Source organism: Oncorhynchus mykiss, chromosome 5 (genome assembly GCF_013265735.2).
Source record: "Oncorhynchus mykiss isolate Arlee chromosome 5, USDA_OmykA_1.1, whole genome shotgun sequence".
NCBI lineage: Eukaryota > Metazoa > Chordata > Actinopteri > Salmoniformes > Salmonidae > Oncorhynchus > Oncorhynchus mykiss.
The window spans coordinates 23273550-23291947 of record NC_048569.1 but is presented as its reverse complement, the minus strand read 5'-3'; the positions used below and the strand labels follow the sequence as shown (position 1 = coordinate 23291947).

At 43.7% G+C, this 18398-nt stretch overlaps 1 protein-coding gene across 2 annotated transcripts in view; it reads left to right on the top strand.

The window, feature by feature from the left end:
• Positions 1-18398, top strand: part of pde8b (phosphodiesterase 8B) — a 96183-nt gene that overhangs the window by 59459 nt on the left and 18326 nt on the right. For both annotated transcript variants that reach the window (XM_036977078.1, XM_036977077.1), the window contains exons 6-10: positions 396-484; positions 806-884; positions 1021-1161; positions 1359-1447; positions 1623-1677. In XM_036977078.1, coding sequence (XP_036832973.1) covers positions 396-484; positions 806-884; positions 1021-1161; positions 1359-1447; positions 1623-1677 — 453 coding nt within the window. The remainder of the gene's footprint in view (positions 1-395; positions 485-805; positions 885-1020; positions 1162-1358; positions 1448-1622; positions 1678-18398) is intronic.

The following is an 18398-nucleotide window of genomic DNA, read 5'->3' as shown; positions in this document are numbered from 1 at the left end:
TTCTTCCTCCTTATATGTTCTCTATGTACTATAGGAGGAAAAGAGGACATGCCTTTATATGGCATGACATCTGCCACCACCAACTCCTCTGTGACTCTGTAAAGTGAACTCAGCCAGGCAACTTAAAACACTCAGCATGCTATCCTATCATCCATCTGCTGAATCAGTCAGTCAGTCAGCTGGCTCATCTTATAAACACATGCAGTGTTTACCTACTGTACTGTACTGTACTGTACAGCAGGTCACAGTTCTCATCACATGCCCTACCTCCAAGATATGTAGGGTGAAAGGCCTCAGAGCTCAGAACCCAGGCAGAGATCACATCCGCAGACTACACACTGTACAGTACACTGTGTTGCTCATGTTTCTCTCTCTCTCTCTATCGCTCTGGTCAGAGGTATGTGGAGAACATTAGTGTCTCTGCCTGCTATAACGAATTGCTCCAGATAGAACATGGAGAGGTGCGCTGCCAGTTCAAACTCAGGTACATTGGTCCTCACACACACACACACACACACATTAAGTTCTTCTATCCTCGTATCCTCGTTTTCCATTCAAAATCCTATTTTCCCTAACACCTAACCCTAGTTCTAACCCTAAACCTAACCCTTAAGATTAAAATAGCCATTGTCCTCATGGGGACTTAGGAAATATCCCCAGGAGGGAGAACTTTCCTTGTTTTACTATCCTTGTGGGGATTTTAGGTCCTCACAAGGATAGAAGAACCAACCTACACACACACACACACACACACACACACACACACACACATAGTATGATTAAACAGCTCTCTTCTCTCCCTCAGGGCGTGCAACTCAGTCTTCACTGCTCTGGACCACTGTCAGGAGGCTGTGGAGATCACCAGTGAAGACCATGTGATACAGGTACACAAACACACACAAACACACAGTCATTCAGCCACACTGAAACACAATGTATCTCTTGACATTTATGGGTTGTTTAGGTAATCTGTGAAATAAAAACAAATCATTCTTATCCATCTCGCTCCCACGCCACCAGTACGTGAACCCAGCGTTTGAGCACATGATGGGATACCACAAAGGAGAGTTAATAGGGAAAGAGCTGACAGAACTCCCCAAGAGTGACAAGAACCGAGCAGATCTTCTAGACACCATCAACACCTGCATCAAGAAAGGAAAGGTGAGCTTCTGAAACTGAGCCACAGTGGAAGTGAGAGATCCTGCGAGAGACCCAATACCTCAACACCTGGTTGAAGACCATCCATCCATTCTTTATATTTGTGTAATGTTTTCTGTCCAGTTGTCTGACTGTCATTTCTTCATTGTATGAATGTTATATTGTTGTCTGACTGTATGTTCCGACTATGTTGTCTCTAGGAGTGGCAGGGGATCTACTACGCCAGGAGGAAGTCAGGTGACAGCATACAGCAGCACGTCAAGATTACGCCTGTGATTGGCCAGGGAGGGTAAATCACTGACATCACTTCCTCTATAAGGAGCCAGGCATCTTAACTTTATTGCACTGGGGACTGGCAGGCTATTGTATGGTCTTCCACCTTGGATTGATAACTGCTTGTGCAACTGGTAGTTACACAAAGATGGTTCCCAATCTAATATGCTTTGCTTTCCATCTCTTTACAGTAAAATCCGCCATTTTGTCTCCATCAAGAGGCCCCACAGTGACAACAACAAACAGGTGAGCAGGCATGGAAGTTATTTTTATGTTTCATGTAATGAGAGCAGTCAGTCTTAATGATTTGATAGTTACATGATCTATTCTTCAACTGTACTTACGTAAGATAAATGAATACCCTGTCAATCAAAAAACATTTATTGTTTTCCCCTTTTCCCCCTTTTGTAACTCGTATGGCCTCAAGGTGTTGTTGATCAATGACAGCTCTATGTTGTATGGAAGGCATGTGGTGTCTGCTTTGTTTGCCAGAATTGTAGCTTCATGGTAAATATGTGGCCTCAAGTGGTTCAGAGACAGCCCTGTGCTAGCCATGGGAAGACCACTTGTCTTCTTACTGTATGATGAATAGTCATACAATACCTTGTATTTCTTGTACAGTATGTTCCGTGCTGAATAAAACAGTGTAGACCAGCCTAAATTTCAAGCTGGCCCATGCTGGTCCATGGTGGTCTATGCTGTTCAAACTGGTCTACAAGCTGGTTAGGCTGGCCGACCAGCTGGTCAAGCTGGTGATGCTGGTGACCAGCTCATGCTGGTATGTTGGTGACAAGTTTATGCTGGTGACCAGTTTATGCTGGTGTCATGTCGTTGCCCTCTTTGGGTACAGCAAGCCCCATCCCCATCCCCCTCTCCCTGCCTCCTCCTTGCCTCCTTCAACTAGGCTGCTGTGGTCAGAGAGAGGTCGTAAATTCCTGAGGAGAAGACCCTGCCTCATGGCCACACAGTATAGAGAGAGAGTGAAGTTTCATAGAGAACAAAGGAATTTCTTCCACCTCACAGAACTGGAGGTCCGAACAAATTTCATGTTCCGGAGAAGGTATAAAAGATCGGTGAAGAATCCAGCTATGAACTGGTCCGTTTGTTACAACTTGGGGAAGCTCATGGGAGACGGTGTGGCCACATTACCATAACGCTGTTTATATAATAGCCTCAAATATGAGTTTTACATCTAATTGTTGTATAAGATGAATGAGTGAGTATGATACTGTTTGTATAATTGTGGAATGTGATTTTGGACTGTTTAATGAAGGAATCTCCCAATTCCCTTTTGAGTTTAACTAAATCAGAGGACCACCCATGAGCCCGTTAGGGTCAGGCATCCTGGGACAGCCCCTTTTCTGCAATTCCGAATAAAATCCAACTTTGAGAAATTCTCAAGTAGACCATGTTTCTCTCAATCACGGGAGTACAAAGGTTGTAGATCATTGCTGAATATTTTAACCATACCAAGTGGTTAAACGTTTAGACTATCGATACCAACAGAATAAGAACAAGTCTTTGATATTAATTACTAGTCTGCAGCTAGGAATAAGGTATCATTGAACGCGAAGAACGACAACCACCGAAACATCCATTCTACAGCAACATGAATGAATGTCACTCTGAACTATCCACTATAACCATGCCAGAGAGAGAGAGAGACGGACAATTCTACAAAAGAAACAACTTTTCAACAGCGATCAAGACGACACACTGAGCGTAAATATATATATATTGATTGCAATTGTTCCCGAATGAGTGAGCGGTCATGTGCAAAGGATTAGCATTTCAATTGTTATAATTATCAACTCTGTAGTGACTTCTCAGCTGACCCCAACTCCCCGTTTTGTCCACCAAGCCGCGATGCCGGTTTAGCCCACTAGGGCACATTCCCTTATCATTTCTTATAACCATATTGACTTTGTTGGTTTGTTTATGCATATACTATATATATATATATATATATATATATATATATATATATATATATATATATATATATATATATATATATATATATATATAAACAGTATATCACTAAAGTGAGTACACCCCTCACATTTTTGTAAATATTTGAGTATATCTTTTCATGTGACAACACTGAAGAAATGACACTTTGCTACAGTGTAAAGTAGTGAGTGTACAGCTTGTATAACAGTGTAAATTTACTGTCCTCTCAAAATAACTCAACACACAGCCATTCATGTCTAAACCGCTGGCAACAAAAGTGAGTACACCCCTAAGTGAAAACGTCCAAATAATAAGTTGCAAATACTATTTTCCACCATAATTTGCAAATAAATTCATTAAAAATCCTACATTGTGATTTTCTGGATAATTTCTGGATAATTTTGTCTGTCATAGTTGAAGTGTACCTATGATGAAAATTAGGTCTCTCTCATCAGGTCTCTCTCATCTTTTTAAGTGGGAGAACTTGCACAATTGGTGGCTGACTAAATACTTTTTTGCCCCACTGTATATATATATTTTTTTTACTCAAACCACCCGTGGGCCGGATTGGACCCCCCCGGGCCGTATTTTTGATACCCCTGATTTAGGTAGTTTAACCTTGGCAGTCATTCTGAATGCTGATTGTGGGTAAATAAAACTTTAAATTGTTGGATATTCCCACTCTGGCTGGATTCCAATAGGAATTAAACATCACTTTACAAGCCAGCATAATGTGACTTGCAGGCCTGATGTAGCCACTGTATTAGGGAAAAACTGGGCCCTCAAAGTAAGGCTTATGATATACAGTGAGCACCATAATTCATTGGACAGTGACCATTTTTTTGTTATTTTGGTTCTGTACACTAGCACTTTGAGTTTGAAAGGATACAATGACAATGAGGGGGAAGTGCAGACTGTCAGCTTTAATTTGAGGGTATTTTCATACATATCGGATTAACCGTTTAGAAATTATAGAAGCTTTTGTACATAGTCCCCCCCCCCATTTTCGGGCATCAAAAAACACTGGACAGTTTAACATAATGTAGAATAAAGTAGTCATTGTTAATATTTGGTCGCATATCCTTTGCATGCAATGACTGCTTGAAGTCTGCGATGCATCGACATCACCAGACGCTAGGCATCTTCCCTGGTGATGCTCTGTCAGGCCTGTACTGCAGCCATCTTCAGTTCCTGCTTGTTTCGGGGACTTATTGCCTTCAGTCTCCTCTTCAGCATGTAAAATGCATGTTCAATTGGATTCTGATCCAGTGATTGACTCGGCCAGTCAAGGATATGAGATTTTTTGGCCATCAAAAACCCTTTCGTTGCTCTAGAAGTATGTTTAGGGTCATTGTCTTGTTGCATGATGAAGTGCCGTCCAATGAGTTTGGAGGCATTTGGTTTTATCTGAGCAGATAAAATATTTCTGTAGACTTCAGAATTCATTGTTCTACTTCTGTCTGCAGTCACATCATCGATGAAGACAAGTGAGCCTGTTCCACTGGCAGCCATACAGGCCCAAGCCATAACACCCCCTCCACCATGTTTCACGGATGAGGTGGTATGCTTTGGATCATGGGCATGTCTTTTTTTTCTCCACACTTTCCTCTTTCCATCACTCTGGTACATGTTAATCTTTGTCTCATCTGTCCACAATACTTTTTTCCAGAACTCTTGGGGCTCTTTTAGGTGCTTTTTAGCCAACTGTAATCTGGCCTTTCTATTCTTCAGGCTTATCAGTGGTTTGCATCTTGTAGTGTACCCTCTGTAGTCCTGCTGGTGTAGTCTTATACGTATGGTAGACTTTGACACATCTACACCTACATCCAGAATAGTGTTTTTGATCTGTTGAACTGTTGTCAGGGGGTGGTTTCTTCACCATAGAGAGCATTCATCCACTACAGTGGTCTTCCTCAGTCTACCGGGTCTTTTGACATAATTGAGTTCACCGGTTGTTTTTTTCTTGTTAATGATGAACCAAACTGCTGACTTGGGCATGCCCAGGGTTTTCGCAAGGTTCCCGATTGATTGATTTTCATTTCTGAGCCTTATGACGGCCAGCTTCATTTGCATCGACACTGCTGTCTTCCTCATGTTGTCACACCCCAACAACAACCTACAAAGGCAACAGCAAAGTCTAGAATCAATACTCTTCATCAACAGCTCTCCTGCATTCACTAACGACACCAATGAATACACCTGCCTAACGACACACATCTGTGAAGCCAATTCAACAAATACTTGTAGTACCTTAAAATGGGGGGGACCATGTACAAAAGGTGCTGTCATTTCTAAACGGTTCATCCGATATGTATGAAAAAAATGGTCACTGTCCAATGAATTATGGTGCTCACTGTATATAATGGACTGTCTTAAATAATAAAGCACTTTGATGCTGGTATGCTGGTCACTAGTGTCCAAAACACATACTGGTATGCTGGTCACCAGTGTACAAAACATAGTGAAGGCTTGCCACCAGCAAAAACACAGTGAAGGAACCAGCAAAAACACAGTGAAGGAACCAGCAAAAACACAGTGAAGGAACCAGCAAAAACACAGTGAAGGAACCAGCAAAAACATAGTGACAGAACCAGCAAAAACGTAGTGAAGGAACCAGCAAAAACACAGTGAAGGAACCAGCAAAAACGTAGTGAAAGAACCAGCAAAAACACAGTGAAGGAACCAGCAAAAACACAGTGAAGGAACCAGCAAAAACACAGTGAAGGAACCAGCAAAAAAACAGTGAAGGAACCAGCAAAAACATAGTGAAAGAACCAGCAAACACGTAGTGAAAGAACCAGCAAAAACGTAGTGAAAGAACCAGCAAAAACACAGTGAAAGAACCAGCAAAAACACAGTGAAGGAACCAGCAAAAACGTAGTGAAGGAACCAGCAAAAACATAGTGAAAGAACCAGCAAACACGTAGTGAAAGAACCAGCAAAAACGTAGTGAAAGAACCAGCAAAAACACAGTGAAAGAACCAGCAAAAACACAGTGAAGGAACCAGCAAAAACGTAGTGAAAGAACCAGCAAAAACACAGTGAAGGAACCAGCAAAAACACAGTGAAGGAACCAGCAAAAACGTAGTGAAAGAACCAGCAAAAACACAGTGAAGGAACCAGCAAGAACACAGTGAAGGAACCAGCAAAAACGTAGTGAAAGAACCAGCAAAAACATAGTGAAAGAACCAGCAAAAACGTAGTGAAAGAACCAGCAAAAACGCAGTGAAAGAACCAGCAAAAACGTAGTGAAAGAACCAGCAAAAACACAGTGAAAGAACCAGCAAAAACACAGTGAAGGAACCAGCAAAAACGTAGTGAAAGAACCAGCAAAAACACAGTGAAGGAACCAGCAAAAACACAGTGAAGGAACCAGCAAAAACGTAGTGAAAGAACCAGCAAAAACACAGTGAAGGAACCAGCAAGAACACAGTGAAGGAACCAGCAAAAACGTAGTGAAAGAACCAGCAAAAACATAGTGAAAGAACCAGCAAAAACGTAGTGAAAGAACCAGCAAAAACGTAGTGAAAGAACCAGCAAAAACACAGTGAAGGAACCAGCAAAAACGTAGTGAAAGAACAAGCAAAAACGTAGTGAATTAACCAGCAAAAACACAGTGAAGGAACCAGCAAAAACACAGTGAAGGAACCAGCAAAAACACAGTGAAGGAACCAGCAAAAACGTAGTGAAAGAACCAGCAAAAACATAGTGAAAGAACCAGAAAAAACACAGTGAAGGAACCAGCAAAAACGTAGTGAAAGAACCAGCAAAAACACAGTGAAGGAACCAGCAAAAACACAGTGAAGGAACCAGCAAAAACGTAGTGAAAGAACCAGCAAAAACATAGTGAAAGAACCAGCAAAAACGTAGTTAAAGAACCAGCAAAAACGTAGTGAAAGAACCAGCAAAAACACAGTGAAGGAACCAGCAAAAACGTAGTGAAAGAACCAGCAAAAACACAGTGAAGGAACCAGCAAAAACACAGTGAAGGAACCAGCAAAAACGTAGTGAAAGAACCAGCAAAAACACAGTGAAGGAACCAGCAAGAACACAGTGAAGGAACCAGCAAAAACGTAGTGAAAGAACCAGCAAAAACGTAGTGAAAGAACCAGCAAAAACGTAGTGAAAGAACCAGCAAAAACGTAGTGAAAGAACCAGCAAAAACACAGTGAAGGAACCAGCAAAAACGTAGTGAAAGAACAAGCAAAAACGTAGTGAATTAACCAGCAAAAACACAGTGAAGGAACCAGCAAAAACACAGTGAAGGAACCAGCAAAAACACAGTGAAGGAACCAGCAAAAACGTAGTGAAAGAACCAGCAAAAACATAGTGAAAGAACCAGAAAAAACACAGTGAAGGAACCAGCAAAAACGTAGTGAAAGAACCAGCAAAAACACAGTGAAGGAACCAGCAAAAACACAGTGAAGGAACCAGCAAAAACACAGTGAAGGAACCAGCAAAAACACAGTGAAGGAACCAGCAAAAACGTAGTGAAAGAACCAGCAAAAACGTAGTGAAAGAACCAGTAAAAACATAGTGAAAGAACCAGCAAAAACACAGTGAAGGAACCAGCAAAAACACAGTGAAGGAACCAGCAAAAACGTAGTGAAAGAACCAACAAAAACACAGTGAAGGAACCAGCAAAAACACAGTGAAGGCGGGTGACCAGCATGGCCAGCCTATGCTGGTCAATTCTGTTTTTTTTCAGCAGGGTTGGCCCCCAGGGTTCTGTATCAGTGCGACAGACAACACTATGCTATTTGGTAAACATTGATTGTCCACTCTACTCTGTATGTACAGTACCATGTAAAAAGTTGTCTGCTGTCTGTGGACCTACTTTAAGTTGCTTTGGCATGCTAAGATTGTTTTGGCATTTATGGCATCTGTAGTCTACAGTGGCCTGTTTGTTTTGGCTTGCCTAGGAGCAGGTGTGTGGTTCTCAGTAGGATTCCAGGCTAACAGCTAGTGTTCATGCTAAGTTAGTGCTAAGCTATAGGCGCCGCCAAGGCTATTAATACCTACAGCACAAACTAGCTGCACTCTGACAGACACTACCCTAAGCTAGCTAGCTGCTGCTGCCTTTCATCTGAGTCAAAGCCCAGCTATCACTGTCCTGTTCGCTCTCTTAACTCCTTGCCTTGGAAATCTCAGCGTTGTCGCTGGTTCCTGTGTGTGACAGAATTCCTGATGCTATCTGTATAACTTTATACAGTTTAAAATACATTTTGAATAAATAGAAGTAGAAATTAAGTGAGGTGCTAACGGAAAGTCAACTTTGGGAAAGTGCTGATTGAGGCACACCCCTCTCCTCTTCATTGCAGTGTGATTTATGACATTCCCCTATCATTCCTTACAGTACCTTTTCTCATTTACAGTGCTTGTGGCCAACTGTTGTCAAGACAGCAATGTTGTAGGCTACTGTTTCTGTCTGGGAATGGTTGCTTTGAGTATTAAACAGAATCATTCCTGTTGCTTGTCTTTCCCACCGCAACCCTTGGCCAGTGTCCATAGTTTCCATTTTAAATCTAGTTGTTGAGTTAGCAGCAGAATCTCTAAGTAGACCTTCACCATGTGACCTTCACCATGTAGGACTCTGACCTATTTCTACTTAACTGTCTCTCTCTCTACTCTCCCCCTTCTCTCTACTCTCCCCCTTCTCTCTCTCCCCCCCTTCTCTCTCTCTCTCTCTCTCCCCCTTCTCTCTCTCTCTCTCTCTCTCTCTCTCTCTCTCTCTCTCTCTCTCTCTCTCTTTCTCTCTCTCTCTCTCTCTCTCTCTCTCTCTCTCTTCCACTCTTTCTCTGCCCTCTGCCCTCTCTCTCTCTCTCTCTCTCTCTCTCTCTCTCTCTTCCACTCTTTCTCTGCCCTCTGTCTCTCTTTCACTCTCTCTCTTTCTCTCACTCTTTCTCTCTCCCCGCTCTTCCTTTCTGTCCACTCACGGTCATCATCCATATTGCTGAATGTTTCCCTTGCAGCTCCAGCCAGTGCAATGTGCTGTGTTTTAGTTCATATCTGTTGTGTGTTACAGCCCCAAGAGGCTATTAAGATACAAGCCAGCTAATTGTGGCAACCTCCTGTGTCATCAGCAGTGTTTACACTGATTTAATCCTATTAGAGAGAGAGATGGGGAACAAGAAAGAGAGAGAGAGATTGATTGTTGTGAGTGAGCTGAGAGCAGTTGACTTGTGTCCTGATCGGTCCTGTTGTGCCTGCTGACAGGAGCAGATTGACATAGAGCAGGCTAAACTGTAAGATACAAGTCTGCTGCTGTCTTTTTAGCGAGCAGTGCAGGGACATTAGAGTGTGTATCACCGCCCAGCTGGCGTAGCACTTATCAGACCACTGCTGGCACTGATCCAGCACACCACTGTAGACAAGCTCATATCAATCTATCAGACGTGTTGACAGCTGATGCCACTAGCAACCCAACAGTGAACTAACTGTAGCTAATGGACAGTCTGCATAATGCTGTTAGTAGTGCCTGCTAGTTACATACTGCCATGATCCCACTATAGAGCCGATGAGTAACTTAGGCAGTGCTGACTTTGCCTATGTCAGGTCACATGTTTGAGTCCGGAGTTACGGTGTGTGTGTCATGGCCAGAGGTAGTCCTGAGTAACGGTGTGTGTCATGGCCTGAGGTAGTCCTGAGTAACAGTGTGGTGTGTGTCATAGCCAGAGGTTGTCCTGAGTAATGGTGTGGTGTGTGTCTCGTGGCCAGAGGTAGTCCTGAGTAACGGTGTTGTGTGTGTCATAGCCAGAGGTTGTCCTGAGTAATGGTGTGGTGTGTGTTTCATGGCCAGAGGTAGTCCTGAGTAACGGTGTGTTTCATGGCCAGAGGTAGTCCTGAGTAACGGTGTGTGTCATGGCCAGAGGTAGTCCTGAGTAACGGTGTGTGTCATGGCCAAAGGTAGTCCTGAGTAACGGTGTGTGTCATGGCCAGAGATAGTCCTGAGTAACGGTGTGGTGTGTCTCATGGCCAGAGGTAGTCCTGAGTAACGGTGTGTTTCATGGCCAGAGGTAGTCCTGAGTAACGGTGTGTGTCATGGCCAGAGGTAGTCCTGAGTAAAGGTGTGGTGTGTGTTATGGCCAGAGGTAGTCCTGAGTAACGGTGTGGTGTGTGTCTCATGGCCAGAGGTAGTCCTGAGTAACGGTGTGTGTCATGGCCAGAGGTAGTCCTGAGTAACGGTGTGATGTGTGTCATGGCCAGAGGTAGTCCTGAGTAACGGTATGTGTTATGGCCAGAGGTAGTCCTGAGTAAAGGTATGGTGTGTGTCATGGCCAGAGGTAGTCCTGAGTAACGGTGTGTGTCATGGCCAGAGGTAGTCCTGAGTAACGGTGTGTGTCATGACCAGAGGTAGTCCTGAGTAACGGTGTGGTGTGTCTCATGGCCAGAGGTAGTCCTGAGTAACGGTGTGTTTCATGGCCAGAGGTAGTCCTGAGTAACGGTGTGTGTCATGGCCAGAGGTAGTCCTGAGTAAAGGTGTGGTGTGTGTTATGGCCAGAGGTAGTCCTGAGTAACGGTGTGGTGTGTGTCTCATGGCCAGAGGTAGTCCTGAGTAACGGTGTGTGTCATGGCCAGAGGTAGTCCTGAGTAACGGTATGTGTTATGGCCAGAGGTAGTCCTGAGTAACGGTATGGTGTGTGTCATGGCCAGAGGTAGTCCTGAGTAACGGTGTGTGTCATGGCCAGAGGTAGTCCTGAGTAACGGTGTGTGTCATGACCAGAGGTAGTCCTGAGTAACGGTGTGGTGTGTGTCATAGCCAGAGGTAGTCCTGAGTAACGGTGTATGTCATGGCCAGAGGTAGTCCTGAGTAACAGTGTGTGTCATGACCAGAGGCCGATGAGTAACTTAGGCAGTGCTGACTTTGCCAATGTCAGGTCACATGTTTGAGTCCGGAGTTACGGTGTGTGTGTCATGGCCAGAGGTAGTCCTGAGTAACGTTGTGTGTCATGGCCAGAGGTAGTCCTGAGTAACGGTGTGGTGTGTGTCATAGCCAGAGGTTGTCCTGAGTAATGGTGTGGTGTGTGTCTCGTGGCCAGAGGTAGTCCTGAGTAATGGTGTGGTGTGTGTCTCGTGGCCAGAGGTAGTCCTGAGTAACAGTGTGGTGTGTGTCATAGCCAGAGGTTGTCCTGAGTAACGGTGTGGTGTGTGTCTCGTGGCCAGAGGTAGTCCTGAGTAACGGTGTTGTGTGTGTCATAGCCAGAGGTTTTCCTGAGTAATGGTGTGGTGTGTGTTTCATGGCCAGAGGTAGTCCTGAGTAACGGTGTGTTTCATGGCCAGAGGTAGTCCTGAGTAACGGTGTGTGTCATGGCCAGAGGTAGTCCTGAGTAACGGTGTGTGTCATGGCCAGAGATAGTCCTGAGTAACGGTGTGTTTCATGGCCAGAGGTAGTCCTGAGTAACGGTGTGTTTCATGGCCAGAGGTAGTCCTGAGTAACGGTGTATGTCATGGCCAGAGGTAGTCCTGAGTAACGGTGTGTTTCATGGCCAGAGGTAGTCCTGAGTAACGGTGTATGTCATGGCCAGAGGTAGTCCTGAGTAACGGTGTGTGTCATGGCCAGAGGTAGTCCTTAGTAATGGTGTGTGTCATGGCCAGAGGTAGTCCTGAGTAAAGGTGTGGTGTGTGTTATGGCCAGAGGTAGTCCTGAGTAACGGTGTGGTGTGTGTCTCATGGCCAGAGGTAGTCCTGAGTAACGGTGTGTGTTATGGCCAGAGGTAGTCCTGAGTAACGGTATGGTGTGTGTCATGGCCAGAGATAGCCCTGAGTAACGGTGTATGTCATGGCCAGAGGTAGTCCTGAGTAACAGTGTGTGTCATGACCAGAGGTTGTCCTGAGTAACGGTATGGTGTATGTCATGGCCAGAGGTAGCCCTGAGTAACGGTATGGTGTGTGTCATGGCCAGAGGTAGTCCTGAGTAACAGTGTGTGTCATGGCCAGAGGTAGTCCTGAGTAACGGTGTGTGTCATGACCAGAGGTAGTCCTGAGTAACGGTGTGGTGTGTGTCATAGCCAGAGGTAGTCCTGAGTAACGGTGGGTGTTATGGCCAGAGGTAGTCCTGAGTAACGGTGTGCTGTGTGTCATGGCCAGAGGTAGTCCTGAGTAACGGTGTGTGTCATGGCCAGAGGTAGTCCTGAGTAACGGTGTATGTCATGGCCAGAGGTAGTCCTGAGTAACGGTGTGTGTCATGACCAGAGGTAGTCCTGAGTAACGGTGTGGTGTGTGTCATAGCCAGAGGTAGTTCTGAGTAACGGTGTATGTCATGGCCAGAGGTAGTCCTGAGTAATGGTGTATGTCATAGCCAGAGGTAGTCCTGAGTAACGGTGTGTGTCATGACCAGAGGTAGTCCTGAGTAACGGTGTGGTGTGTCTCATGGCCAGAGGTAGTCCTGAGTAACGGTGGGTGTCATGGCCAGAGGTAGTCCTGAGTAACGGTGTGCTGTGTGTCATAGCCAGAGGTAGTTCTGAGTAACGGTGTATGTCATGGCCAGAGGTAGTCCTGAGTAATGGTGTATGTCATAGCCAGAGGTAGTCCTGAGTAACGGTGTGTGTCATGACCAGAGGTAGTCCTGAGTAACGGTGTGGTGTGTCTCATGGCCAGAGGTAGTCCTGAGTAACGGTGGGTGTCATGGCCAGAGGTAGTCCTGAGTAACGGTGTGTGTCATGGCCAGAGGTAGTCCTGAGTAACGGTGTGTGTCATGGCCAGAGGTAGTCCTGAGTAACGGTGTGGTGTGTGTCTCATGGCCAGAGGTAGTCCTGAGTAACGTTGTGGTGTGTGTCATGGCCAGAGGTAGTCCTGAGTAACGGTGTGTGTTACTGTGTTACATACTCTCGCTGTGTTACATGCTCTCACTGTGTTACATGCTGTCACTGTGTTACATATTGTTACTGTGTTACATGCTCTCACTGTGTAACATGCTCTCACTGTGTTACATATTGTTACTGTGTTACATGCTCTCACTGTGTAACATGCTCTCACTGTGTTACTTATTGTCACTGTGTTACATGCTCTCACTGTGTTACATATTGTCACTGTGTTACATGCTCTCATTGCGTTACATATTGTCACTGTGTAACATGCTCTCACTGTGTAACATGCTCTCACTGTGTTACTTATTGTCACTGTGTTACATGCTCTCACTGTGTAACATGCTCTCACTGTGTTACATATTGTCAATGTGTTACATGCTCTCATTGTGTTACATATTGTCACTGTGTAACATGCTCTCACTGTGTAACATGCTCTCACTGTGTTACTTATTGTCACTGTGTTATATGCTCTCACTGTGTAACATGCTCTCACTGTGTTACTTATTGTCACTGTGTTACATATTGTCACTGTGTTACATGCTCTCACTGTGTGACATACTCTCACTGTGTTACTTAACGTCACTGTGTTACATATTGTCACTGTGTTACATGCTCTCACTGTGTTACTTATTGTCACTGTGTTACATGCTCTCACTGTGTAACATGCTCTCACTGTGTTACTTATTGTCACTGTGTTACATGCTCTCACTGTGTTACATGCTCTCACTGTGTAACATGCTCTCACTGTGATACTTATTGTCACTGTTACATGCTCTCACTGTGCTACTTATTGTCACTGTGTTACATGCTCTCACTGTGCTACTTATTGTCACTGTGTTACATGTTCTCACTGTGTTACATGCTCTCACTGTGTTACATGCTCTCACTGTGCTACTTATTGTCAATGTGTAACATGCTCTCACTGTGCTAGTTATTGTCACTGTGTTACATGCTCTCACTGTGTTACATGCTCTCACTGTGTTACATGCTCTCACTGTGATACTTATTGTCACTGTGTAACAGGTTCTCACTGTGCTACTTATTGTCAATGTGTAACATGCTCTTACTGTGCTACTTATTGTCACTGTGTTACATGCTCTCACTGTGTTACATGCTCTCACTGTGTTACATGCTCTCACTGTGTAACATGCTCTCACCGTGCTACTTATTGTCACTGTGTTACATGCTCTCACTGTGCTACTTATTGTCACTGTGTTACATGCTCTCTCTGTGCTACTTATTATCAATGTGTAACATGCTCTCACTGTGCTACTTATTGTCACTGTGTTACATGCTCTCACTGTGTAACATGCTCTCACTGTGCTACTTATTGTCACTGTGTTACATGCTCTCACTGTGCTACTTATTATCACTTTGTTACATGCTCTCACTGTGTTACATGCTCTCACTGTGTTACATGCTCTCACTGTGTAACATGCTCTCACTGTGCTACTTATTGTCACTGTTTTACATGCTCTCACTGTGCTTCTTATTGTCACTGTGTTACATGCTCTCACTGTGCTACTTATTGTCAATGTGTAACATGCTCTCACTGTGTTACTTATTGTCACTGTGTTACATGCTCTCACTGTGTAACATGCTCTCACTGTGTTACTTATTGTCACTGTGTTATATGCTCTCACTGTGTAACATGCTCTCACTGTGTTACTTATTGTCACTGTGTTACATATTGTCACTGTGTTACATGCTCTCACTGTGTGACATACTCTCACTGTGTTACTTAATGTCACTGTGTTACATATTGTCACTGTGTAACATGATCTCACTGTGTAACATGCTCTCACTGTGTTTCTTATTGTCACTGTGTTACATGCTCTCACTGTGTAACATGCTCTCACTGTGTTACATTTTGTCACTGTGTTACATGCTCTCACTGTGTTACTTATTGTCACTGTGTTACATGCTCTCACTGTGTAACATGCTCTCACTGTGTTACTTATTGTCACTGTGTTACATGCTCTCACTGTGTTACATGCTCTCACTGTGTAACATGCTCTCGCTGTGCTACCTATTGTCACTGTTACATGCTCTCACTGTGCTACTTATTGTCACTGTGTCACATGCTCTCACTGTGTTACATGCTCTCACTGTGTTACATGCTCTCACTGTGATACTTATTGTCACTGTGTAACATGTTCTCACTGTGCTACTTATTGTCAATGTGTAACATGCTCTTACTGTTCTACTTATTGTCACTGTGTTACATGCTCTCACTGTGTAACATGCTCTCACTGTGCTACTTATTGTCAATGTGTAACATGCTCTCACCGTGCTACTTATTGTCACTGTGTTACATGCTCTCACTGTGCTACTTATTGTCACTGTGTTACATGCTCTCTCTGTGCTACTTATTATCAATGTGTAACATGCTCTCACTGTGCTACTTATTGTCACTGTGTTACATGCTCTCACTGTGTAACATGCTCTCACTGTGCTACTTATTGTCACTGTGTTACATGCTCTCACTGTGCTACTTATTATCACTGTGTTACATGCTCTCACTGTGTTACATGCTCGCACTGTGTTACATGCTCTCACTGTGCTACTTATTGTCACTGTGTTACATGCTCTCACTGTGCTACTTATTGTCAATGTGTTACATGCTCTCACTGTGTTACTTATTGTCACTGTGTTACATGCTCTCACTGTGTAACATGCTCTCACTGTGCTACTTATTGTCACTGTGTTACATGCTCTCACTGTGCTACTTATTGTCACTGTGTCACAGTCTCTCACTGTGCTACTTATTATCAATGTGTAACATGCTCTCACTGTGCTACTTATTGTCACTGTGTTACATGCTCTCACTGTGCTACTTATTGTCACTGTGTTACATGCTCTCACTCTGCTACTTATTGTCACTGTGTTACATGCTATCACTGTGTAACATGCTCTCACTGTGCTACTTATTGTCACTGTGTTACATGCTCTCACTGTGCTACTTATTGTCACTGTGTTACATGCTCTAACTGTGCTACTTATTGTCACTGTGTTACATGCTCTCACTGTGTAACACGCTCTCACTGTGCTACTTATTGTCACTGTGTTACATGCTCTCACTGTGCTACTTATTTTCACTGTGTTACATGCTCTCACTGTGTAACATGCTCTCACTGTGCTACTTATTGTCAATGTGTAACATGCTCTCACTGTGCTACTTATTGTCACTGTGTTACATGCTCTCACTGTGCTACTTATTGTCACTGTGTTACATGCTCTCACTGTGCTACTTATTGTCAATGTGTTACATGCTCTCACTGTGTTACTTATTGTCACTGTGTTACATGCTCTCACTGTGTAACATGCTCTCACTGTGCTACTTATTGTCACTGTGTTACATGCTCTCACTGTGCTACTTATTGTCACTGTGTCACAGTCTCTCACTGTGCTACTTATTATCAATGTGTAACATGCTCTCACTGTGCTACTTATTGTCACTGTGTTACATGCTCTCACTGTGCTACTTATTGTCACTGTGTTACATGCTCTCACTCTGCTACTTATTGTCACTGTGTTACATGCTATCACTGTGTAACATGCTCTCACTGTGCTACTTATTGTCACTGTGTTACATGCTCTCACTGTGCTACTTATTGTCACTGTGTTACATGCTCTAACTGTGCTACTTATTGTCACTGTGTTACATGCTCTCACTGTGTAACACGCTCTCACTGTGCTACTTATTGTCACTGTGTTACATGCTCTCACTGTGCTACTTATTTTCACTGTGTTACATGCTCTCACTGTGTAACATGCTCTCACTGTGCTACTTATTGTCAATGTGTAACATGCTCTCACTGTGCTACTTATTGTCACTGTGTTACATGCTCTCACTGTGCTACTTATTGTCACTGTGTTACATGCTCTCACTGTGTAACATGCTCTCACTGTGCTACGTATTGTCACTGTGTAACATGCTCTCACTGTGCTACTTATTGTCACTGTGTTACATGCTCTCACTGTGTAACATGCTCTCACTGTGCTACTTATTGTCACTGTGTTACATGCTCTCACTGTGCTACTTATTGCCACTGTGTTACATGCTCTCACTATGCTACTTATTGTCACTGTGTTACATGCTCTCACTGTGTAACATGCTCTCACTGTGCTACTTATTGTCACTGTGTTACATGCTCTCACTGTGCTACTTATTGTCACTGTGTTACATGCTCTCACTGTGTAACATGCTCTCACTGTGCTACTTATTGTCAATGTGTATCATGCGCTCACTGTGCTACTTATTGTCACTGTGTTACATGCTCTCACTGTGCTACTTATTGTCACTGTGTTACATGCTCTCACTGTGCTACTTATTGTCACTGTGTTATATGCTCTCACTGTGTAACATGCTCTCACTGTGCTACTTATTGTCACTGTGTTACATGCTCTCACTGTGCTACTTATTGTCACTGTGTTACATGCTCTCACTGTGCTACTTATTGTCACTGTGTTACATGCTCTCACTGAGTTACATGCTCTCACTGTGTAACATGCTCTCACTGTGCTACTTATTGTCTCTGTGTTACATGCTCTCACTGTGCTACGTATTGTCACTGTGTTACATGCTCTCACTGTGCTACTTATTGTCACTGTGTTACATGCTCTCACTGTGCTACTTATTGTCACTGTGTTACATTCTCTCACTGTGTTACATGCTCTCACTGTGCTACTTATTGTCACTGTGTTACATGCTCTCACTGTGCTACTTATTGTCACTGTGTTACATGCTCTCACTGTGTAACATGCTCTTACTGTGCTACTTATTGTCACTGTGTTACATGCTCTCACTGTGCTACTTATTGTCACTGTGTTACATGCTCTCACTGTGCTACTTATTGTCACTGTGTTACATGCTCTCACTGTGCTACTTATTGTCACTGTGTAACATGCTCTTACTGTGCTACTTATTGTCACTGTGTTACATGCTCTCACTGTGCTACTTATTGTCACTGTGTTACATGCTCTCACTGTGCTACTTATTGTCAGTGTGTAACATGCTCTCACTGTGCTACTTATTGTCACTGTGTTACATGCTCTCACTGTGCTACTTATTGTCACTGTGTTACATGCTCTCACTGCAGGGGAGGCGGTGGGTCGAAACATTGCACAATAAAACTACAAGAGCAACTATTTATTTTAAAACACCAGCCAGATCTACTAATTCTCTTTCCCTCGCCCTCTGTTTGT